At 38.5% G+C, this 27451-nt stretch overlaps 1 protein-coding gene across 1 annotated transcript in view; it reads left to right on the forward strand.

Moving 5' to 3' along the window:
- Positions 1–27451, forward strand: part of LOC122790947 (extracellular calcium-sensing receptor-like) — a 285255-nt gene that overhangs the window by 205911 nt on the left and 51893 nt on the right. Inside the window, exon 4 of the mRNA XM_044058652.1 lies at positions 1721–1844. Within this exon, the coding sequence (XP_043914587.1) occupies positions 1721–1844 (124 nt within the window). The remainder of the gene's footprint in view (positions 1–1720; positions 1845–27451) is intronic.

Consider the following 27451-nt stretch of genomic DNA (forward strand, 5'->3'; position numbering starts at 1 on the left):
AAGTCTCCTCGTTTCCTCAAAGGATGGACATCTTCCTCACCCCCCCCCCCCCCAGAGTTGGCAGATGCTGAATAACAGGAGGGAAAATGATGTTTGATCTGATGGATGAGCAGGAATCCTCTGAAAAGGAAGGAGAGACGATTGCCACTGCCATCTGTATCCCTTATGAATTACTATTCTCATGTGTCTGAGAATATCTGTTGCAAAAGAGAGAAACTGAGAACCAGATTTTTGGTAAGAAGTAAAGATTTTCCAGAGTGGGAGGGGGCTAATTCTAAAGATAGCTATTCTGACGTTGCTAGACTATCCTTGTTTCTAGGGGGAAGCTCCCTTTCTTTTAGGAGCCCTCTTGAAACTGTTTTTTTAAGTGTTCTTACCTGCAGTTTGTTATGTCTACCTATTTGCAACTGTTTTTTAAGTCTGCTTACCTGCAGTTTGTTATGTCTACCTATTTTGCTTTTTATGAAATGAAGTAGAGGTAGCACTATAAACATTGACAACTTTGGAGAAGGAAGGCTGAAAAAATTGATAAACTCCTTGAATCAGCTTCCCTCTGTTACACTTTTTAAGGACCTCTTTAGCAGATTATCCAAAGACTACCTATCTATTTAGGGAAACATTCAAAATTTCTGCTTTTACATCCTTGGAATCATGAAAATCTCCTCAGAACAGTTCCAGTAGCAGCCTTGGAAGTTGCATCAGCAGAATCAGAAGTACATTTCAAAGAATATTTCATAACTTGAGACACAGAAGCAATAAGATTAGACAAAGATGATTTTTCCTCAAATGAGAGAATGGAAGCCATAATGCTCTTCATATTCTCAAAAGATGAATAAACTTCAGCATGTGAGCTGTAACACCTGACACTTTTTCAAAATCTTTCGAAGGCTTTCCTCATCCTTGTCAGTGGGAGAGGGATTGGCATTTACCAGATGCTTTGCAGCAGATGAATTTATCAACAAAATCACTGTGTGGTCTGATCTATGGTTAGAAAACTTATAAGGTTGAGGAACTTTGCTTAAAATACATATTTTTTATAAAAAAATGTTAAATTACTGACAGAAAAATAAGATGTGGGAGTTTTTTCTTCTTGGAAGGGAACTTATTTGCTCAGAAACACAGAAGCATTAGTTCATTGTCAATCCTTGGTTGATCTGCAAAAGCTCACAAGGGGAGTGAGTGCTCTTTGATGGCAAGAAAGTTCTGAAGGGTTTGGCACCAGTCCTCTTTTTCTTCAGTTCTGCTTGAGCTAGTCAAACACTTTGGGCATGTGGAAGGTGCTCTAAAGTGTTGGAAGCTGGCTGGTTGTTATATCCTTAGCAGGATATAACCCATATAGCTAAACCTATTGCAGCAGTGTTCATTATCAGGCTTCTGCAGCAGTGATGAAATGCTGAACATCTTGGATTTCTTCTTAAATTAAATACCTATTAAATTATCAGATTGCTTACTGAATATTTTCCACTTAAAATCTATTTTAATTTTGCATATGTGTAGATGGACTTCAAATGAATATGAAATCACAATAATGACTAGAAAACATGCTTAAAATAATATGTATAATTCCTGTATTTCATCTCATAGAAATGGAATTTCATTGTGTTTGAGAACTGCAAAATAGTGCCCTTGTGTACCTTAAAGAAGTGTGCCATTGCTCTACACAGCTACACTCTTTCTCCTTCTACATATGGGCATCTTTATTAATTTTATTACCTTCTAGGTCCCACAGTCTGTTTGCAGTGAGAGCTGCCACGCAGGATACAGACGTTCTAACCTTCAAGGTCAACCCAAGTGTTGCTACACATGCATCTTATGTCCAGATGGAGAAATTACCAACCAGAGTGGTAAGATGCTATTTTATTTGTAGGTCTAATTTAGTGCATATTTATTCTGTCTGAGCTGAGCGGATTAGCTTCGTGGCATAGAATTATGTCTGGAAGATGCCTGTGGATTTTTATTTTGTGACGGCCTGCAAGGCTTATTAATCATACAGTAATAAATGAGAGTTTGACTAAAAACATTTAGGTCAGAATAATAAAACTCCTTTGCTGCCCATTAACCTATGAACCTATGAACCTATGAACTGTACTTATTAATCAGTGATATTGTGTGATAAATCTGGATACCACAGGCAATACCCCTCTGCATGTCATTACTACAGGCTTGGATCTCTTCCAGCTTTTTTCTTTCCCTCCAGGATAACTAGATACAGATGGAAAATCAACACCAAGGCTTAATCGGGCATCTGTTTAGAGGTGGGATCAATGAAGGGGAACTCCAGGATATTATGGAGAAGTGTGATCCAAGGGAAGGTTTGGTTAACAAATGCAAGAACGTGCTGGAGGGCACATGTTCTGCAGGGCACAGCCCGCTTCTGTTCTAACATAGAAGAGCTAATAATGAGCACTTTAATTGTATGGGCAACCATAAAATGCAAGGTCTGAGCAAAAAATAAAAAAATAATACAGCTGTGCATGAAACAGTGTGGTATGACTGGCTTACATCTAGTCAGGCACAAGCATTCATTAAAATATGGTGTTTGGATATAGAAGAGTCAATAACGCAAACAAAATAACATGATAAATTCAATAACTTTTTTTCTTAAGCAGAGAAAGTTGGATTGATAGTATGTTTCACTGATCTCCTGCATGTGTGCAAAGAGTATGCATAATGTTCCTGAGTGCCACATGGCAAATAAGGTGAATGAATGACTTGTGACACATGTGCAGCAGCATACAACATAGAAAGAAGTTAATAATAGACTTCTGTAACATACTAACAAGTAGAATTCTGTAATCTACGTAGCAGCAATTCTGCTGACATTACCACAGACTAACCAACAAAAAGCAAGTTCTAATAATTATCAGTATGGTTGCCATAAGCATCCCTGTGCTTACTGGAGTACATATGTTTATCTGCAGTTAGCATACAATATGATAATTGCTACTGCTCTCTAGCTAGGCAATAATACAAATACCTGGGTGCTCACACTGTTGACCTGTTATGTGACCTTTGCAGAAAGATGAGAACATGTCATATTAGAAAGTAGTCCATTCCCTTGAAGTCATGGGTCATAATGACTGTTATTATACTGGCCACTGTCACCGTTGAAAGAGAAACTTGAGATGCTACTGGGATAACTTGCCTCTGTTTCCCAGCATGTTGTCTAGTGGCCGATGCCTTTTGCAGGATACGCAGTAAGGTGTCATGCACATAAGCTGAGTGAATTCCAATGAAATCATGGTTTTCATATGGCTACCCACCCTCTGCATATAACAAAGTTTTGTGGATAACACACACCTTGCACTCCGTACTCTTGCCCCTGAAGATACTCATGATTTTATCATCTTTAGCGGATCTCATTCTGTAAATATACAACTGAAAATGTGTCTAAGCTGATGTTGTGAGTTGCATATATATATAGGTTCATAGGTGTGTACTAGGCTAATGGCCCTGAAGCTTTTACAAGCCTAGCCCATAGGATTATCCTGGCATCATGCCAACCGACCTTAGTTCCCAGTGCCTCTGTCGAGTAGAGCTTCTGGAGTGATCCCCAGGTTGAATTTTCTATTTCCCATCCACTCATCAAGATTTTTTTTGAAGAGGGCCAGTGAGGTGCTCTGTTTGACATGTATGGGAAGTCTATTCTATAGCATGGGCAGTCTCTGGGTTATGAACCTGTCCCTCAAGCTTGTTCTGTTGATTGTGGTAATGAGGCTGAGGTCTCTGGAGCATGTGGTGTGGAGGAATTGGTATTTCTTTAGATGCAGCATTTCTAACAGAGCTGGATCAGACATGGATTTGTAAGTCAAGCAGAGATCGCCTCTAAGTAGGCAATATGAGACAGAGAATAGTTGGAGTTTTTTGAGTCTGTCCATATAGGACAAGTGTTTAAGGCCTAGGATCCTCTTTGTGAGGTACTTTTGTGGCCTCTTCAGTTGTTGCAGGTGTCTAGTGAGGTACATGCCAAATGGGACATTGTACTCGATGATTGGCCTAACGAGGGAAGAGTAGAGGGAGATAATGACCTCTTTCTTCCTGAATGCAAAATCCTTAGTAATGAGATGTGCCACATAGAAGGACTTTCTGACCACAGTGGCAATGAGGTGGTCAAAAGAGAGGTTGCTGTCAACCTGTGTTCCCAGATCTCTTATAACTCCTTCTGTGTTCACTGGACTTCCATCGATGTGGTAATTCATAGGAACCAGGTTTTTCCCAAAGAGGATGACAACGCATTTTTTGGCAATGAGCTTAAGGCCATTGTTCTGATACCAGTTGTTGGTCTCAGTTAGGCCTTTCTGTAGGATGTCAACATCACTTGGGGAGTTAATAATAACTCCCAACTTGCAATCATCTGTGAACTTTGTAAGCCAGGGCCCCTTCGTGTTGGCCTGAACTTCAGAGAAGTAGATACCAAACAGGAGAGGACCCAGGACTGAACCCTGTGGGACTCCACTCATGACAGGTTGGCAGTCTGACTTAGCGTCAGCTACTTTCACACTGTGGGTTCTATCTGTGAGCCACTTTGCAACCCACCTAGTGATATAGGGGTTGATGCCTAGCTTAGTGAGTTTTTCTATGATTCCTGAGTGGGGAATGGCATCAAAGGCCTTGGCCAGATCAAGGTAGGCTGTATGAACCACTTTGCCTTCATCCACAACTCTGGTGACTGACTCAAAAAAGTTGACCAGGTTGACCAGGCATGATCTACCCTTCACAAAACCAAACTGTGTGAGATCCAGTGTTTGGAGAGTCCCTATATCCTTGTTTATTAGGTCTATGATGATGCATTCCATAGCTTTGCATCTCAGACTCATCAGGCTAATGGGGCGATAGTTCCCAGGGTCTGTAGTCACTCCTTTGTGGAAAGGGATGACTGTAGCAGTTCACCATTCGGTAGAGACAAAGCTTGAGGTGAGGCTGTGAGTGAACAGAGCACACAGGTGAGGTGCCAGTTCACTGTAGTTTATGTAGAACACAGCCAGGGATATTGTCAGGTCCCATAGAAGCTGTATTCTTGGCCTGGGACAATGCTGTTTTAACCTGTGCAGCAGTAATACTGGGTGCCTTGCAATCTACTGGTATTGTGATTGGTCCTTTGGTGGGGGAGAGAGGGGTAAAGTTGGCACTGAATCTGTCAGCCAGTATATTGGCAATATCTGTTGGCTCAGTTTAGGAGGTACCATTGTGCAGTAGCTCAGAGCAAATCTAGGTATTGCCATGGGGATTCTTTACATAACTATAGAAGGCCTTGTGGTTGTCTTTACTATCTTCTGCAATTCTGTTTTCATAGTTAGCTTTAAAGGATTTGATGAGGGATCTCAACTTTTTGATGAGGCTGATAAGGGAGTTTTTCCAGTCTTGGGACTTCACCTTATTCCACATCAGTTTCCTCCTTCTGTTGTAGAGTTTGTTTACAGCAAGGGACCACCTGATTGGTTTCCTTTTTTTGGAGGAGAGTCTTGGTTCTATTAGGTATGGCGAGATCCATGCATTTGTGTACGTGTTCATACAGTGCATTGATGTATGATTCGGCGGTCATGCAACTTTTCTCCATTTGCATGGGTGCTGTGAAGTTACCCATCTCTGTGTTTAGGAGGCCAAAGTTAGCTTTGGAGACGTTTTTCATGGTGGTTACCTTTGCAGGGGAGGGGTGGGAGGCATGTGGATTTCCAAGGTAATTAATTTGTGGTTGGATCTAACCAGGGAGGAGTTGACTACTGGTGTAGAGCAACGGTTGCCCATGTTAGTAATAACCAGGTCAAGGATGTTTCTACCTCTAGTGGGGGTAAGAACAAGCTGGTCCAGGGCATTGGAATTAATGAATTCCAGGAAACATTGGGCAATTGTATTGGTACATGAGTAGTTTTCCCAGTTAATGGAGGGGTAGTTGAAGGCGCCCAGTATGAAAGTGTTAAGTTGGACCCTAATATTCTCCAGGGTGCTTAAGAACGTGGAGTGTGAGTCTTGGGACATGGTTGGGGACCTATAGCAGGCAATGACCTGAATCACTGTCTTACCCAATGTTAGCTGCACCTGAAGTATCTCTGATGTGTTACGTTGGGCTTCCAGTCTGGAGGTGTGCGCATCCTTTATGAATATGGAAAAACTACCGCCTTTGGAGGTTCAGTCCAAGTTTTGTGGCCGGAAGGTGTGGAATGAGTTATAGCCTGGTAGTGCAGGGGTGCTTTCTGCTACCTTTAACCAGGTCTCTGTTATAGCACAAATGTCAATGTTTTCCATTTTAAGGAGTGCTTCGAGCGAGTGCATTTTGAGATTTAGACTTCCAGCATTGATCAAGATCAAAACATAAAAAAGTCATACGTGCAAGCCATTCAGTAAAAACTTCAAGAAAGACCCAGACAAGCTACAGTCCTCACTGTGTATACCTTAAACCTCCTGTAGCAGAAATCTATGAGATATACACAAATGACACCTTAAGGACATAGTCTTTCAACTACATGACTCCTGAATGTCCTTGACGTTTACTTTTAAAGCCTTTATAAGTACATTCAGGCTAATAAAGCCAACTCCCACTAGCTGTAGATACGCATGTTTTGGCCCTTTGTGTCCTGTCAGTATAGCATAAGTGGATGCAATGAAAGTGTGGAGGTCATTGCAGGCATTCATTATGATCATGTAACATAGTGGTATGCATCCACACATCTTACTTAATAAACAATCTGTGTCTTTATATTCATATGTTTCATGCATATTAGACTATGAAACACAGAACTCTTAGAAATGTCCAGTCATCGTCATTTTTATCACAACTGTTTAAAAACTACATATAAGAATTGGTGTTGTGTATAAAAAAGCAAGAAGTGACAGTAAAAGGACAAGTGTGAGTGGTTAGATGCATGAATTATGATTAGGACTTTTCCTACTAGTTTATTTGCACAGTACTGTAGTATGTGTCATTTTTCATAAGTTATATATTGTGATAGTCAAATGTATCATCATTTCCTTTCAGAGTTTGAGCAAACACAAGCCAGATGACAATTGTGTATTTTGTTTGTCCCTACATCTAAATCCATTACTATTTCTAAAAAGAAAATGTTCTGTTGTTATTTATTTGTTGCTCAAAGAAACTGCAAAAAGTTCACATAGGTACACATGAACAGAATTCAACAAGAGTGGCAGCTACATTTTTTTGCCATATTAGGTATGAAGCCCATGAAGCAAATTACATCCTGGACTTAGTTATAACAAGAACACATACTTATATACAGAAGGGTATATCATAATAAAACATGGATGCCATATAATAATAATAATAATAATAATAATAATAATAATAACAATAATAATAATAATAATAATGCCATTTGGATGATACTATGCTATGAGCTGCAAAAGGAGAAAACAGCTAAACACATGTTTTTTAACTATGGATGATCAAAGAGATTAATATTGTAAAATCGTCAGGTCAATCTGACATAGCTGTTTTACCATAGGTAAACAAGGTTACTTCCCACCTGCCTGCAGAAACCTACAATACTGCACATATAAAATACTGATTCCTTAACACCCCCCTATTCTTTTACAGAAGCCAATGATCACACCATGAGGGTCATAGAATGAATGAAGCATTAGAAGTAGGGGAATCATCTTGTAAGTTGATGCAGAGGGTTAAGCCAGTGAACTGAATTTCCTGTGTTACAGGGTTTGATTCCCTCAGTCTTTATTTGCTTCCTGCCTGACCATGGGTAAGTCACTGAACCAGACATTGCTCCCAGGTCACACTTTTAAAGGTATTGTATGTCCAGTGGGCATTCATGGTTAACAAATGGGTATATTAATATAGGTATCTCTGAAGTTATCTTGACTGCTGTAATTTGCTGTGGGTCTATTTTTTTTAAGTGGAAAGAATGAACTGAACATGAAAAATACCAAAAGTGCAACAAACTTTACCCATCCATCCGATTTTATTATAGTTTTTACTTCATTGCCAATTTGCAAAAAAAAAAATATATATATATATATATATATATCTATATATATATATATATATATATATATATATATATATAGATATATATATATATATATATATATATATATATATACACACACACACACACACACACACACACACACACACACATATAAATCAATGGTGTATATACTAGGAGCTTAGCATAGATGGGTCAGTGCAACTGTTCACACTACATTGTTCCAAATAATTGCAGCAGACCAGGACATATTCAGCATGGCAAAGATTTGCTAGTCCATGTCAGACAGTAAATGAGGAACATGCTAACAGTCTCCAGTTTCCAGTCTCACAGATCAGATGACGCTCTTAGTCATACTCTTCATATGCAGTCATTAATGTTTGTTCACTGCTCTGTTGATATATATGAAGGCAGTGCTCTGATGACTCAGGGACTGGCATGGCCAAACTCTAAAAATTATAACTTAAATAGGCATTTTCCTGGCAATATCAGACATTTGGGAGTTAAAATAAGATTTATTTTATACATTTCCGAATGATGACTGTCCAGGCTTGCAATATAGCAGTTTTTAGGGAGGCAATCCTTAATTCCAGTTCTGATTACACTGATGGTTTGGTAATGTCAGTATTCTCAGAATCTATTAAAGGGCTGAGTGGGATGAGGGATAAGAATTAGGTTATGTTAGCATTAGAGGTGATTAGTTATCAGGAATATAAATATCAATTTATTTTATTTATTTAACATTTGTTGACCAGGAAAGTCTGACTAGGACAGAGCCTATTTTCAGCAGAAGGCTGGGGAGAAACACTCCAGACACATGTCTTTGGAATATGGGGGAAAACCACAGTACCCAGAGGAAACCCAAACAAATGCAGGGAGGTTATGTAGACTTCACACAAAAATCACCCCAAGCCAAGAATCAAACCGGAGAACCTGTTGCTGTAAGACAACAACGTCAACTGCTGCTCCACTGCACCATAATGATAAGTGAAGGATATCATCAGGAAACAAAGACAAGAATGGATTGACTTATTCATTTTGTTTTATTTATTATCTATTATTTATTATCTGTTATCTGAGTTAATAGGAAGATCCCAGAGACCCCATTTCAGCCACAGCCTGGGATAACACAGAAATAGTAGTATTCATAATGTGAACAAAGACATTCTAAAACAATGTTTCACTGAAAACAAATTACAAAATTTATTTAGATGGTGCCGTGGTGCAGCGGTTGCATTGTCACCTCACAGCAAGAGGTTCCCTGGTTCGATTCTCGGCTGAGGTTCCTTCTGTGTGGAGTCTGCATGTCCTCCCTGCACTTGTGTGGGTTTCCTCCCACATTACAAAGACATGCATCTGCAGAGTTTCTCCCCATGCCACCACTCAAAACTGGCTTTGTTCCAAGTTGGACTTTCCCAGTAAACAAATGTTAAAACAAATTGTACATGTTGTATTTACAGAGACTTTAGAGTGAAGAGCAAAGATCATAAACAGAGCAAATTCTGACTCTTAAATAAGTGCATTCCTTGTGACACTGATAGAGAGCTTGCTTATTCACAGTATTTGGTAATCCATGTGCAGGACATAGAACGTGTGGGACCTAGAAAGATACACTTCAACAATGGAACAAGTTCTACATGATTGTAATTAAGTGATGCAAAAATATATGAAAGAAGGTAGAATTTTTAGTCTGTTAGATATACCAAAGAAGATTTCTTTCTTACTTTTTTTTACTTAAAAATAGCTTGCCTATTATCACGCCAAGTGAATAGAGTTTGGAGTTCTGGTAGCAGATCAGCTTTAAAAGCAAGGTGTAAAGTGAAAAACTATGGAGAACTAAATCATCAGTATGGAGTATGAGATTAGAACCATGAAAGACCTGTGGAATACAGATTATTCATAAGGAGAGAGCCTTTGACAAACACCTATGGTTAAGCTAACAGAGGAGAATGGAGACAGACAAGACTTCAAGTTAAAAGATTTATAGGCAACATAACTTTTGAACCACAAGGCAGACTCTGAGACAAAATAAGTATACCATAAAGAGGCAATTATGAATTTAGGCTTAAGCAGAGGAAAGTCTATGTGTAGTGAATAAAGCATCTGTGAAACAGAGGACTGCAGTTTAGGTACTTCTTCTTAATGCATTCATGTTGAAAACATAGCAGAATATAATATTTGCATATGTAACTTTTGTCTTGTTCATAAGTTTTCCTCAAGGCAGTGGCAATTCAGGTGTGAGCTGAAGAATATACAATAGGTCAGAGATGGGGATATCTTGGAGTATACCCCCATTCCAAGGTACAGCAGTCCTGAAAATAATATACACATGTAGCAGCAGTTGTGGAGGCAGATTCCCCCTGCTTAAGGGGTTCAAGCTCCATTTCAGAAATAAACTAATGGTATTGTAGCATTTTTTGAAAACTGCTGTTTTTATTTGATGTTCTGACTTTATGTTTGATACTTATGTGACTGATAATTACAAATCTCTGACTTCCAGTAAGGAAACTGTTGATAGTTTTCTAATAATCTAATTAGATCAGATAGTAGAAAAGCTTGAGTTCTGAAGAACTGATGAGGACAATTAATACTTTGCAGTGGTAAAACAGAAGTTTCTTTCCAGACAGAGGTAGATATTACCCTGGCAGAGAGAAGTGAAGTTTTAAATAGTTTCAAGCTATACTCAGATCAAGCTTTCTATTTAAGTATGTGGCCTAACTTCTTATGGGTTTCAGGGGATACAGAGTTGAGCTATATCTTTGGACTGTGTAGTGTTACAGATCCTTTCTAAACAACTGAATCTTAGATTGCTTAACAATGAAATTAAGTTTTTGGACATGTTGTCACCTTCTGTTTTAATTATACACAAATGTGAAGGCATTCTTGGATGTGAGTTAATTCCCCATCCAAAATATTTCATAGCTAAGTGGATAAAGATTTAAGTCTGGTATGAAAGAACCATTTTAGTGCATGTTCCAAATGGTGCCTTGATGTTCAGGTGTCAAAGACCTTCAAAATTGATGGAATTGTCCATTAAATGTTTACTCAATTGATTTTTGGTTGGGGGAGATTGCAGTTTTTGCCAGGTAACCATGATACAGAAAACAGCTTGTTGTTTGTAGAATTTCAATATAAAAGAGGATCAGGCAGAAGCTAAAAGAATGAACTAGTAAGGTGTCTGGATTAGAAATGCAAAGTTCATTGATGCACTGATAAAAATATGTATGTATATAATAGAGACACCATCATAAACTTTAACTGCTTCTTTTAAACCTTCTTCTGCCAATTGATTCAGTTATTGTAATGTGGAGGATAACACGTTTTTTTCTAAAGATTCAGTGATATGAGACAAAATGTTATTTGTCACTCTACACTTTGTGGAGTGTAATGTTGACAAGGTGTAAACTTGTTTGAATTTTGGTCCCTGCTGTTGAACCTTCTAAGCTCTTTTCCCATTGGAAATCATTGGCACAGTTCTATGTGCTTGTTGGCAGTCATTCATTGTGTGTCATCTATTCTCTTTTCTCTGCAATGATATAATCATGGTGTTGATAACATCTTGCAAAAAGAGGCCAAGGTTTGACCAGTTGTATCATCTGGGCAAAGCTTCAGTCAAATTAAACTTACAAAATGTAGAAGAAACAATCTTAAACTATAATGAAGAGTTAAGGCATAACATCAAAAAGGAAATTCAGATGCATAACTGCATCAAACTTCTCTGTCCCTTTTATCTACCTTAACAGCCACATGTACATATATTTATGTACATCTGTATATATGTGTACATGCACGTGTGCAATGTGTATGTGTACATTTGTGTGTGTGTGTGTGTGTGTGTGTGTGTGTGTGTGTGTGTGTGTGTGTGTGTGTTTGTGTGTATGTTCATGTGTATATTTTATTAACAATGTTAGCATTGTGTCCCAGATAAGAAACATTAACATCTTCACTAGGTTACTGCCTGTGCTGACATCTTTGGCTGTTAGCATGTCTGCTTTTCTGCAGTACTGTGAACTTCATCCAACAGGGGAGTTCCTCATTCCTTTTAGGTATAACATTATTACTTGTAATACATGGGGAATGTGATCTTCTATTCCAAACCAAATTGCAGACAATAGATTGTGATCATAGAATTATTTTTTTAGTTATTTCTGGTTTGTTTTGAAGCATCTAATCTGTGGTGGAATGCCTGTTTCTTAATTTGTTGAAGCAAGCTAATGTCTGAGCCAGATCAAGATAATCAGGATATGCTTCTTATTATAGGAATAGCATTTGTGTAATAGCAGATGGCCAGGTTTAAGCTGATATCTCCTAACAATATCAATGGAATTATGTTGTTTTTAGGTCTAGTAGAAACTATCAATAAGTGGTAGGAAGGTAGTAGTGAGATGAAACTTTTTTTGGCAACTAGTCTTGATGGTGGCCATTTATACTTTTCTTAATTCAACTATTGCCAATTATAGTTATTAATAATGTTCTTTGTCTTAATCATGTTGCAGGCCTCTCCCTTCAGAAAGCATCATCATTTTTAATAAAGACATTGGTTAATTGTGCATTCAGTTTTGACCATGTTTCATCTTTTTTACTGGCTATGATAGAAGCTTTATCATCCTCTAGGTATTTATAAATGCTTCCTACATTTAAATGTGCAACTTAAGGTCATTTGTTTGTTGCACAATAAAGATAATGGGAACATATTTTATAGTCATGAGCTCTTGGAATTACATTGTGGGTCTGGAGTAGGGTGAGACTAGTTGGCAAGTAATTTTTGCATTACTAATTTGTGTACTTACTTCCTATGAGTGGAAAAACACATGATATTTACATTTTACTAAAAGTAGATTGTTTTGTAATGACCAGAGAGAGAGTTTGGTGAAAATGGACATTAAATGAAGGGATGAATCAGTGTTCATTGTTGTTGTGATTCCACAATTTATTACAGAAGACCTATAAGAAAGTAATGATATTTATTCAACCTTCTTCCTGTTTTTTTTTTCTATAAGGTCAAGTGGTCTGAGAAATAAAGTGGGTAGAAGCAGAGATGTTATAATTAGTGATGATTTACACTGGAGGGTCTTGCCAAGAGTCAAAGGTGATCATAGACCCTATCTGCCATCCAGATATCAAACCCTTTTCTAAAAAATAATAAACATTTAGCCTTTCTAAGTGGAAGTGCATTTCATACTCAGCCACCCCTACAGTGGGGGGGGGGGGTGTATTTTTTAATTCTAATAAGTGTCTTAGGTACAACCACAAATTATTTTTTACTATGAGTTTCTATACCAATTTCAGCTGCCAGTAAGGAGTTATGTACACAATTATAGATCATAATTGAGCCAATCTTATTAATCTGTAAAAAAATTGAATGTAACAGCAAATTTCTAAGCTTTGTTTGTATACTAGCCCCTTTCACTACTCTAATCTACGGGTCTATATTATAACATCGAAGTCTAAAAACATTGAATGTTATAATATCGACCCCATTCAATTGAAACAGCAGAAAACCAAACAGTCAGAATAGCGAATTTTTTCCCAGGGAAAACATTCGCTGTTCCAACAAACATACACACAACTCAAGCACACCAAAATAAATAATTCACACACATACACTTCACGAAACCCCACACTAAACCAGACATACACCACTAGCTACCCACTTACCTTAACCGAACCCTAACCCTAAGGTTCCTAACTAACACACACTCACCTTACCTGCTCCCTAACTCAACCACCCCACCCTAACCCTCACGTCCACACAATAGCACATTTACCTGACCCACGCCCTAACTCACCTAACCCACGCCCAATCGCACACTCACCTTCATTCGCACACTTACCTTAACCCGGTCCGTAACCTTCGCTCCACAATTGAGGAAATAGCGAAGCTGCAGAAACGGCCCACTGAATACCTTCCCTAGGAAAGTATTCGGTGTTCTGCAGCTTCGCTGTTTCAAGCGTTCACTCTACTGGGTTCGATATTATAACATTCTAAGTTTTTGAACTTCAATGTTATAATATAGATCCCTAATCTACTTGGTAATAAACCTTTGTATTCTTTTCAATCTATTAAGTCAATCCCTGTTATAAAGATAGACAGCAGCATGCTATTCAATTTGAGGCCTAACTATTGCTTTATCCAAAAGGAATAACACTTTTTATGCCTGCTAGAAGGAGATCTCAATGTATCTCTAATAGATATAGCCATTCTCACATTTACCTCAAAAGTAAACTGATTATCAATGACCAACTCAAGGTCACTAACATCTGACACTTTTTCCAGAAGATTACAATTGAGTGAATAAGCATAATGTAAGTTATTATTACCAAAATGAACAACGTTTAACTTATTTTTATTGAATACCATTGAGTTGTTTCCTTCCCAAGTACCCACAGTATCCAAAAATGCTTGGGGCCTGGAGTGGTCCTCAGTATTGGTCACTAACAAGCCCATCTTAATATCATCAACATATTTGCTGTACCAGATTTTATTATCTCTTGAGAAGCTGAACATGAAAATTGTAAATATTTTGAGCCCGTTACTAATCCCTTATTTATTTATTGTGATTTAATTAGCAGTGTTGAATCCCATAAGATCTCCCTTCCAACCAGTCACAAATCCATCCTATAATATATTTGTTAATATTCCTATCTTTCATGATACTTATTTTTTTTCATAAGGCACAAGCCTTAGAATGGTCTAAGCATATTACATCTATTATAAGGCCTTGATCCAAGGGTTTGTGAACAGAAAGGGATAACAAAAAAAAGAAAATCTGTCTGTGAATATTCTGCTTCATAATCAGTGTTATGTCAGGATGAATTTTAATAGTTTTAGTCTGTTTTTGATGATCTATTTCCTGCCATCATGGATAGTGTCAGCACAGAAAGTTTCAACATGGAACTCAGAACTTGTGCCTAATATGGAAAAGCCCAGATAAAGGGTTATCAGATTCTTAGCAAAAATAATACAAAACTGTTCAGCTTTAATAGATACAGTGTATTTTGCTGAGAGTCAAAAATAATATAAAAGAATGATGTTTCTTGTGTTCTGGGAGACAACACCTTGATTGTCTAGTCTACCATGTACATGTGTTCTCTGAAATAAGAGACTATTATTCTTTGCTTAACTGTATTGTCTGAAATTATTATGTACCATAACAGTTTGCTGCTATGACTCAGATCTTTCAAGCTGTTTGTGAGTTGCTGCATCAGAAATCACCTCTGGGTCCATTCTTTACAGGTTTTCTGCCTAGTAAGTTTCTGGTGGGCCAACAGACAAGAAAATGTATCACCCTCATATACTTTTTCCAGGAATTCTTTTTTCCTCAGTCTTTCTTTTTCAAGTTTAGCAGTCCACTAAAGACTAAAGTTTATTACCATAGAAATATTTAGTAACTGGGATAAATCTATTAACTGATTCATATGATCATAGAAGACCCCCCCAAGATTCAGAGATATTCTTCTGTTTCATAATCTCCCTCAGTTCTGTTCTAGAATTTATTTTATTGTTTCACTTTACTTAGTCTTGTAAAAAAAACCAAGATTTTATATAACTGACTATTGTCTTTATCCTATTATTGCTGTCTACTAGCAGTTCCCAGCTGATACTTGGTGATCTCCCTTTCCATTTCTGTCAGTAAACAACTGTCTCCAATGGACATTCCCACTTTGGCAAGGATTACATTAGCATTTTATCTTTTCTAGTAGGTTTGCCTCTAATAATTGACCCAGGGTACTGGTGTTTGCTGTTTGCATGGACCAAGCAACACTGTGGACATTGAGTTCACAAACTATAATGTTGTACTGACTCATCATAAGAATGCTTAAAGCAGCAATAACTATTTCTTGAACTTCTGTGCTTTGATTAGGTGGCCTATAAAAAGCACAAATGTACCTTTCTTGTTTGTTTAAACTGGTCTTAATACTGACCATTTCATGCAATCACTGTTAAAAGTTACAGCTGATAACAGGTTACTATTCATATAGACTGAAACACTAGCTGCTTTCTTACCTTTACCTCAGGTGTGTTGAGTAGTGTACCCACTAGAAACCATTGGCTTATTAAGATTAGAGCACCATGTTTCTGTGATAGCTACTATGTCATATCCCCTCCATGAAATAACTTATTTTAAAGCAGCAATTTTGTTATTAAGACTTGTAGCATTGCTCATAAAACGGCTCCTTTTATTAGTGGTTCAGTTGCCATTGTCTTCTTTCGGGTCTATATTATAACATTGAAATCTACAAAGATCGAATGTTATAATATAGAACCCTAAACACCAAAATCCGTAAACATCAAACAGTCAGAATAGCAATTTTTTTCCCAGGGAAAAAAATTGCTATTCCGAGAAACATACACACAACACAAACACACACAAAAAACAGCAATCCACACACATACACTTAAAATCCTACACCTAAACCTAAACTAAACTTTAAATACACTACTAGCTATCCACTTACCTTAACCCAACCCTAACCCTAAGGTCCGTCACTATCACACACTCACCTCATCCGTGCCTTAACCCTAACTCACCTAACCCGCCCCCTAACGCTAACCTACATTACAACCGCACACTTACCTGACCCGCTCCCTAACCCTAACTCACCTAACCCACCCCTAACCCTAACCTACACACAATCGCACACTTACCTGAACCCGACCCGTAACGCTCCAACATATCAAACGCTGAAAACAGTGAAGCCACAGCAACGGCCCACCAAATTCTTTCCCTGGGAAAGAATTCGGTGTCCTGCACCTTTGCTGTTTTCAGCATTCGACAAAACTGGTTTGATATTATAACATTCTAACTTTATAAAATTTGATGTTATAATATAGACCCCTTCTTTCTTCCTAAATAAGGTTTTACCACTGGCATTCTGTTTCCTGGATGACTTAGCTGTAATATGTCTTTGGTGAAATATTTATCCTTTGTTACCACTTTTTCCTATATCATAATATTAATCAAGGCAGAGTAAGAGAATATTGTCCAAGTATTTTTGCAAATTGTCTAGTTACATCTAACATTTACCTCTAAAATGTAGGACAGGTGGAACATCACACAGAAGATTTAAACCCTCTAAACCTACTCATCTCAGTTATCCTTCTCAAATCTGCCTTAAAATAATTATAATTGATCTTAGCTACATTGTTTAGATTGCCTACAATTATAACAATATCACATCGTTTTGTCTTTCTAAATAAATGTAAAGACAGTCTGATATTTTCCATCCTCGCTCTACTTAATTAACAGTAATACAGTCACAACTGGCAGCATATTTCTTATCCATTTTAATAATGATCTCCAATGACTAAATTGTGCTCTTTACTCTGCTCATCTTCCAGATTAATTTGTTCAGTCTTGTCCCTGCATAAGCGACTTTCATCCAAAATGATTTTATCAAGAGTGTTGTAATAAAAATCTACTCTCCTAAATTTACTACCACCCAATTTTCTCCTACATCTCTCTCACGTTTTTTTTTTTTTTTTTTGGGCAGTTCCAACAGTTTCATATCTTTCATAGCTAAAAACTTTCTTTAAGCTGTGCTTCTCCAGATTTACATTACTTAACCTGCCCCTCATAATTGTCATGTCCCACCATCTTCTTGAGCTAAGTCAATACAGTTGCACTGTCATAATGAAATGTATTGCCTTATTGGTGAAAACTGATAAGAAAGATTTGAAACATTAAGTTAAATACTGAATTAAGTAAAATGCATTGTCCTGTTTTACAAATGCAGCTTATGTGTGTTCTGTACAACCTAGTGACGTGTTAATGGCTTGTATTAAAACTTGAGTGTTGTCCCTCACTGGGAAAATGGAAAAAAGAGAGATTTGGAACATCCCTCCAGTACAGCTCTTTTGAGTGTGTGTACCTTTAACTCCCACTGGTTGTGGCTTAAGCCATTACAAAATGAAGTTATCACCTTACACTTCTAACAATAGTCATTGACCAAGGTCAAATCTCAATGCAATTGTGTTTGCCATCATGTATGCTTCAGGATAAAATATTCTGATACCTTGTTTGTAGCACGGTTTTGGAAGCAGTGATGCAAATATGAACAAGAGATATTTGACACCTAAAAGCACAGTAGGAAGTAACTGCAGAAATACCTGGAGGTGCACTCAGCTGTAATGAGTTTAGTTAAATGGTGAATGAAGTTACATGTGTGTTTTCTCTAAGCTAATTCCCCAGATACTATACCTGATAGAGAATGTGGGTAAATTTGATTTATGTTACTAATAAGATCAGACAAAATGTAAGGAATATGCTTCTGAATTCTGAATGAGTCTTAAGAAAAGTGCATTTTAGTGTGCATATGTAAATGGAGGTGGGTAACAAGTGTCCTAAAGATGCAGTGTTGAATGAATTCCTGAGTGTGTAATCATTATGCATCTCTGCCAAAATCAGAGCAAACAGGCAGGAGAGAAGCTGTATGTAATCTAACCATAAAGCCAGTGAAATAATTATTAAACCAAGTATAAAAGAATGCATGAGAAACAGTGATAGAAAAATACAAATTGTGAAATATTGTTTTACCAAAGTTGTTGGTTGTAAATATACTAAGCTGCAAAAAGTAATGTACTGGGGAAAATATTGTTGTAGCATGAATTATGTGCTTAAGAATACTACTGAAAGAAACTGCTGAATCTGGGTATATGCATGTAGTGAGTCTTGCAAAGTTGTGTTGAATACACTTGTTGTGTCTTTCGGCTTTTCCCGGTTAGGGGTCGCCACAGCGGAACTCCGGTCCGCTAATGATTGGCAGTAGATTTTTACATGCCGAGTTGCCGGCCCTGATGCACAACCTTCAACACAAGTATGCCCATTCACGCATGTCTCCGCACAGAAGACACTCTAGCTGAGAATCAAACAGGACAACGTCTTACTGTGAGGTGACAACGCTACCGCAGCACCACCACTGCAGTTGTGTTGAATACACTAATTGAAAAAATATTGCATACTGCAATTTAAATGAATTAAGCCAATGAATTGTGAACCACTGCAGTTCTAATAGCATCAAAGAAGTTACAAGGCAACTGGGCTTTGAGGCCAGTTCCACCTTACCAGTAACAGCCCTTAGGCATTGCCTCTCATTTCAAACATGGGAAGGTCCATCATACCAGGGCAGAATTTGTGAATTTTGATTTTGGGAAAGTTCTTAGACAGTTCCCCAATGCATGAAGATATTGCTTGTATGTGCAAAGTATGGGAAAGTAACATGCTTAAAATAAGAAACGAATTAACTGAAGTAAAACTGTTGGGAACATTTTTTATGGAAGCACAACATTTGTATTCAAAATCTGTGGTGGAATATGTCTTAAGAAAAATTGCTACACTGGCTTTCTGAGGAATAAGTTAGGCAATTCTAAAGCATGCATATTGAAAATTGTGACTATACTGTATGCACTAAATTAAAGCCTGAAAAGTTTGTAACAGTATTGACAACTCACAATCCAGGGGGTTCAGTGGTACTGTGCTTCTCAAACACGTCAAAACTACTGGTGCACATATATAAATCCAGTAATATTTCTACATTGTTTTTTTTTTGCCATAGATATACAAGAAAAATAATTGTAGGTTATATTAGTAAGGAACATGTATTGGGGATGTTTTTTTCCACTTAAAGGAAACATATGGATAAGAAGAGAACCAAGCAAATGCAAAATAAAAAAATTGCAGTATCGAAAAATAGAAACACTTTGCGTGCAAAGCTGGTATCCTTACAGTGTGCAGAAAGGAATCTCAAAGAGCTATTATTTAGAGTATGTTGCAATATTAGATACGTATTGTTTATATGAACCGAACCTTATTTATTTGTTTATTTCTTTATTTACATTTGTGAATTGCTGTCTGTTTATAGCAAGTAAAAAAAATCACTGCCTGCCAGAAAATAAGATAATGCTTTCTGAAGAGAACTGTTTTTTTCCTGTAATACATTCTTTAGTAGAATCTGTGATCACCTGGTAGGTCTGTGTCTTTCTACAGTAGTCTGTGATACAGAGGGAGACTGTATGATTTAAAAGCTAAACACATGCACATAATTCTCAGCTCTCCTGAATAGCATTAACCCTCTCATAGATAATTTTGTGCACACACATACACCTAGTCTCGGAGATGAATTGACCACATTGGTGGAGTGGGATTTGAAATTGTTGAATCTCTTATGGGCAATCCCAAGGTTCCATGAGCACTACTTAAAACTTGTTTATGGTATATATGCTGAAACTGTGTCCATGTGGCATGCATGCTAAAGGTGCCCATGCAAGATGTACCATACAAGTGTAACCTACCTCAGCTGCCATCTTAAAAATGGCTGTGTACCTGATGTATCTAAACCAAATACATACCCAGCAGTGATGTGGTCAGTCTATCGTATCCATGTGCAGTGTAACAGAAATCTCATGAAAGAGGCACTAACCCGTTGCATCATTCAGCGTGATACATGGCGATGGATCAATTTTGATGTTAGTGCCCATTCCTCTTCTTAGAAGGATTCCAGAACCATTGCCCTCCCCACAGGAAAACCAGAACCTCTTTTGGCTCTGTCAGCCTGCTTCTCACAGTTGTCTCTCCCTCTAGCTGCAAATCAGCTACTATGGAACATATCTGTGCCTTGACACAGAAAAACATATCTGTAACATGCTTTTTTCAAATTTATATCATGAATGATTTTCTGCCATACCCGGTCAAGTAAAGACTGATCAGCAACTCTCTTCCCCAGTAGGCATCCTACATGTGTACTAAGCATTTGTAACTGAACATCATTTCCAGCAGGGCTGCATTTATAGGTTCATAGGTTCATAGGTAGGTACTAGGCTATTGGCCCAAGGGCCTACGTAAGCCTAGCCAGCAAGGTTCCATAGCTTACGCCACCCAAGAAAGTTATTTTCCTGTGCCACTGTCTAGCAGAGACACAGAAGTGATCCCCGGCATGTATTTCCTATTTCCCATCCACTCATCAAGATTTTTCATGAAGAGTGCTAATGAAGAACTTTGCCTGACATAGATGGGTAGCTTGTTCCACAGTATAGGAAGTCTCTGGGACAGGAATCTATACCTCCAGTGTGTCCTGTTTATTGTGGTGACAAGGTTTAGGTCCCTAGAGCATGTAGCTCAGAGAGATTGGGATTTCTTTAGGTGTAGGATGTCCAACAGCTCTGGGTTTGACATAGCTTTATATATTAGGCAGAGATCACCTTGAAGTAGGTGATATGCTACAGAGTAAAGATGGAGGTTTATGAGGCAGTCAGTGTAGGGCATTTGTTTGAGGCCAGTGATCCTCTTTGTGAGGTACTTCTGTGGCCTTTCCAGCTGCTGAAGATGTCTTGTGAGGTACATTCCAAAAGGGGCATTGTACTCTATAATGGGTCTAATGAGTGACGAGTAGAGGGGAACAATGACCTCTTTTTTCCTGGATGAGAACCCTTTTATGATGAGGTGTGCCACCATCATCTGGTGTTTGCTTCTAGCTATGGACATGTAGATACCTGTGAAAACATTACACAAAGTTGGGGAATGTATACTATTGAGGTTATTTAAATGAAAGCTGCAAATAAATGGGTCATCTGCATACATAATACTATAGTCAAAGCAATGGCTGTAGGTATATGCTATATGGCACCTGTAAGGACAGCTGTCATATAGCATATGACAGCTGCAAGGACAAATAATGGGAATGCCTACAACAGGTATACTTGTCAACAGGTGCCTATAGATGAGGCAGGCATTACTGCTGTAGATAGGTCATGTTTTAACAACACGTGACATGGCCATTCTGTAAATATTTTGGAGGGCATTGTGTATAGGCGTATGACTGTCACACTCATGATCATAAGCTAACACATACATTTGACAGGCCATAGCAGCACTGTAACAGAGACAGTAATATACTGGGACAGGCTGTTCTGTTATTGGTTCTAGTACTTTCTACAAACACAAAATACATGCAGCCTTACATATTTATATTGCTAGCCTTTTATAATGTTAATTCCAATAGAGGGGTGCATATCCTTAAGAGGGTACACAAAACACAGCTTACCACATGGCCTTTCACTGACAAGTAGCTCACATTTTGTCCCTCTGCGTTATTCCTATATAGACAAATATGCAGTTATTCCTCCTAGAAATGTTGCCAAAATATTCAATATATCTTCCCAAATCAGCACAAGTTAGCTGAGAAAGTGACAGTGCATCTTCAAAACTATTTAAGTTTATAATGTAAGCACAATCACCCAGCGAGTAAACCAACAACCAATGAGCAAAGTCTTAAGTAAAATAAAACACATGATAATGGCAGCAGGATGCACAGCACTCATAAAAACATCCAACAAAGGTAATAGAGACATTCAGACACTTTAATAAAACATTTGCAAATGGCCTGCAGGAAAATCAGGTCAGGTGCATGAATGATTATGAATCACTAAATAGGCTGCCATGTACCTATGGCATAAGGTACATTCCACTACTTATGCCCACCTCTGAGACCTTGCGGCTGCAGCCTCATGCTGGAGACCTATGTAGGTACATATGCTGCACTACTTTGTGGGCAGCTGCAATGCAGACATCACTTTGTAGGCATATTTCACAGGACGCCATTTTGTTCCATATGAAAATTATACCATTTTCAGATGAGATTTGGGAGAATAGCAGTTTCTGCTAGAGCCTACCAGAAAACACCTTTATGGTGTCAAAGAGCAAGATAGTGCTTTAGCACCTTCATGCCTACTGGACCTCTGTCATGGTGCATTTAAAAAAATGAGTGGATGCCTGATACGCCATGGCTGAAGAGTTGTCCTCAAGCATGGACACTATTGGGATGTGGGGCACAGAGCAGGCTTCACTTTGGTGACTTACTGCATTGGAATCCTATAATGATCCATATATGGGAAGAGGAATTTAGGTAGGAATTTCACAAATAGTATAATACTTTTTTTTCTAACCTTTTGTACTTTCTCTTTCATCCTTCCATTGGTGTGGGATTATTATTGCCACCAGTAAGTATTTGCCATGCACATCCTTGGAATAATGTCTGTTACTGTTTAACATCAAGTGGAGTTGGTGGCGGTGACACTATAGGTGATATACCTGCCACATTTTGTGGGGTTTCCTACACAACCCTGTTTTTGGGGAAACCATACTGCACCATATCATAGCAATTGCACACTACCTGCTGTTGTCCCATTTATACCTGATGTGTCCTACCTGCGGCTACACCAAGTGACAGAGGCTGTGGTGGAGAGAGCAGTGGATTGATATGCAGCCATTTTAGACAGCCTCCTGTAAAACATTGAAGATTCCCTTGACTGTCCATTCCCTACAAGTGGGCCACCAGGAGAGGGTGTGACACATATCATCCTACCCCCCTGCTCATCATATGTGGATGGCTCCCTATAATGTCCCTCTAGGCCAGAATGGGAAGTAACACAATAATTGCTCATATCACCCCACCTCCAGCCATGTTTGCTCCCTTTTTGTATCACATACCATACCCTTAGTGTTGTCCAGTCCTTCTCATCATGCTTTTTTTTCTCTGTCTATTCCATGTCTCTCTATCCTATTGTGTGCACTTCCAGTCCTATTTATCTACTATACTTTGTGTTTGTCTAACTGCATCCACACACTATCCTATCTCCCATTCCTACCCCGATTTTCCATTCTGTCTTCCCTTTTTAGCAAACAAATCGGTTTCAGTCCCATGAAGTGGTGGTATGGGTGGGCCCCTGCAGTCTTTAGTAATGAGTTCTAACCCTAACAGTGCCCCTTCTCTTAACCTTAACCCTGCACTTAACTTTCATAAAAATTTTCCCATAATGCTGCCACTATTCAGATAAATTTGAGGCTAATGTTATGGGAGGTTGTAGTGTTAATATCAGTAGAGGAAATAGTTTCTCTTTCTCAATATTATTACATCCGATATTTTTCATTTTCAGTATTATATATGCTCAAACATTTTTGACGGTGTTTTCAATTCAACATTAAATTAGTTTGATCATATACAACAGAACCAACTGAACAAGTTCCAGCCCATTAATAAATATTCTAATCACTAATTAATCATACAGCTATACAAAGATAACTGTCTTACTTTATTCACCAAGAGATCACTGCTCAGTGTGTTAACAAGTGGTCCTTTAAATCACCTAGGAAACTTCTTCAGATTATAACAGAATATCTGATTTGCAATATCAGTCAGAATCAAGCCTGCATGCTATGCTGCAGACCACTGACTGATCAACCTTATTTGCAGATTTTATCACATACATTATAGATAACATGCCATGCATGTCCCACATTTAGAAATGCATGATACCACTGCATCCAAAAATGATATCACAGCTTTATCACAGAAAGCCTGATAATGTTAAGAAGACAGCAGCATTTTTAGAGTGTGGAACTGAATAAAGACATACTGTGCCTTCATACTTGTCATTAGAATTCTATATTAGCACCATGCACAATAATGTGGCCAGACGTACATTACATTTGTTGTTCCAGAAATGAAAATTCAGATAAGTATATGCATATATTGCACACACACGTGCACGCACACATGCATGCACACACACACACACACACACACACACACACACACACACACACACACACACACTTTAAATATCTATGTGTGTGTTTGCGTGTGTGTGTGTGTGTGTGTGTGTGTGTGTGTGTGTGTGTGTGTGTCTAGTCATGCACCCCAAAGCATTTGGGTCCCAAGTATCATGGGCATCTGTATGAAGGGATGACATATTAGTAGGTATGTAACCAAGAGATTTTTAGGGGAGGGTGTTAGGGGTGTTATTTAGGATAATACTTTTATTGACAGATTCTGTTCATAAGGGACATGGGGACGGACCAGGGGTAAATTTATGATTTCCCATCCATTTGTCAAGGTTTTGTTTCAGTAGGGTCAGGGATGAGCTCTGTTTTACATGTATGGGGAGCCTGTTCTATAACACAGGGATCCTTTGGGACACATGTCTCTCTCCCTCTCCAGCATGTTCTGTTTATGTCACAAACAAAGTTCAGATCCGTGCATCTAGTGCTTCTGGTGCTATTTGTTTTGCACATGTGCAACAGATCAATCAGGGCTGGGTCTGAGGAAACCCTGTAATTCAGACAATGATCCCATCTCAGCAACATGTAAGAGACTGAATACAGAGACAGAGCCTTTAGGAAATCAGTTCAAAACAAGGTATTCATGCCCTGAATTCTCCTGGTAAGAAACTTTTGAGGACATTCAAGTTGTTGCAAGGATCTGGTTAGGTACTGCTAAAGGGGGCATTGAACTTAATGATAGGTCTGATAAGTTCTGACCAGAGAAGTACTCTAACTTCCTTGGACCTGGATGCCATACCATTACCTATAATTTGGATGACATGGAATGATTTTCTTACTATCATAGCTACATGTTGATCAAAGGCCAGGTTGCATTCCATATATGTTTCCAGATCCCTTCCTAGTGTGGCAACTCTTAGGGGTGTTTTATCATGAAGTAATTAACTTAGGTTGACAATTTCCAAAAGGGCATTATAATGCATTTTTGACACTGAGTTTTATGCCATGGCTTTGGCAGCACACATTTGTCTGTGTCAGACCCTTTTGCAAGATACAGGTGCCTTTGGGGAATCTATAACAGCTCACAGTTTACAGCCATCTATGAGCTTGGTCAGCCAGAGGCCTGGAACAGTAGCCTTTATTTCTGAGAAGTAGATGTCAAACAGAAGCAGATCCAGCACAGACCTCTGGGGTATTCCTTCAGTGATCAGTCTCTTGGTGGAGGTGGTCTGACTGATCCTGACTTTTTGGGTGTTGTATGTGAGCCAACCCTCAATCCAGAGAGTTATGTAGAGATTTATGCCTAGCTAAGAGTATTTATCAAGAATACCTGAATGGGCTATTGTATCAAATGCCTTGACCAGATCAGTATTTGGGGTCTATATTAGAACACCGAACATTTGAAATGTCGGGTGTTCTAATATCAATATCGAAGTAACAGGAAACCAAAGTAAAGTAGCCTTTACTTCTGAGAAGTAGATGTCAAACAGAAGCAGGCCCAGCACAGAGCTCTGGGGTATTCCTTCAGTGATCAGTCTCTTGGTGGAGGTGGTCTGACTGATCCTGACTTTTTGGGTGTTGTATGTGAGCCAACCCTCAATCCAGAGAGTTATGTAGAGATTTATGCCTAGCTCAGAGCATTTATCAAGAATACCTAAATGGGCTATTGTATCAAATGCCTTGACCAGATCAGGATTTGGGGTCTATATTAGAACACCGAACATTTGAAATGTTGGGTGCTCTAATATCAATATCGAAGTAACAGGAAACCAAATTCTTTCCTAGGGAAAGAATTTGGTTGTCTGTTTCTGTTGCTTCAGTATTTTCAGCGCTCTGGTGGAAAGTTACGGGTCGGGTTCAGGTAAGTGTGCGATTGTGTGGACGTATGGGTTAGAGTGGGTTAGGTGAGTTAGGGTTAGTGTGCGGGTGAGGTGACTGTGCAATAGTGATGGACCTTAGGGTTAGGGTTTGGTTTAAAGTAAGTGGATAGTTAGTGGTGTTTGTATAGTTTAGTGTAGGGTTAGGTGTTAGAGTTTAGGTGTATGCGTTTGGATTGCTGTTTGTTTGGTGTGCTTGTGTTGTGTGCATGTATTTTGGAACAGCAGAATTTTTCCCTAGGAAAAAATTCACTGTTCCGAATGTTCAACGCTTTTTTTTCGATTGCTAGGGTTCTGTATTAGAACACTCGACATGTTGAATGTTTGATGTTCTAATATACACCCAGGATTTGCAGTATGCACTGTTTTACCCTCATCTATTGCCTTGGTTACACTCACAAAGAAGTCTTATCAGGTTAAGTACACATAAACTTCCCTTATCAAAACTATACTGGGATGGGTCCAGTGTATGTATGTTGCCAAATATCCTTGTTTATCATTTCCATGATAACTCATTACGTGGCTTTGCATATTGGGCTTGTTAGACTTATGGGTCTATAGTTCCCTTGGTGGTTTATAGTCTGCCTTTCTGGAGGGGAATGATTGCTGTAGTCCTCCATTGATTTGGAATGTAGCCTGTTTTAAGGCTGTAGTTGCAGAGTGCCTCAACTTTCTGATATGTTGTGTTTTAGACTGTTCAGGAGGAAGTCAGGGAAGTTTTCAGCACCCTTTAGTGGTTGTGCATTATTTGTTCCAAGCTGTTTGTCCAGGAAGCCTTGCACCTATATGTTTGAGGCAATTTAAGTTTCCCAGTGTATAGAGGGGTAGTCAAAGTTACCCAAGAACAGGGTGTTTGGTTAGATGTTGAGCACCTCTATTAGATTTAGGTTTAAGCTATGAGTCTCTAGGGTCATAGACAGTGACCTGGATAGCTGGCCATGATATGATGAGGGATCTTATCTACAGTGACTTGCACATGGTTGAGCTCCATGGTATCATCTTCTTTAACTAATCTGGAGGTAGGTTTGTTGCTAATGTAGATCAAGAGGCCTCCACCTTTGGC

The sequence above is a fragment of the Protopterus annectens genome, chromosome 16.part0 (assembly GCF_019279795.1).
Source record: "Protopterus annectens isolate FY-2018-M chromosome 16.part0, PAN1.0, whole genome shotgun sequence".
NCBI lineage: Eukaryota > Metazoa > Chordata > Ceratodontiformes > Protopteridae > Protopterus > Protopterus annectens.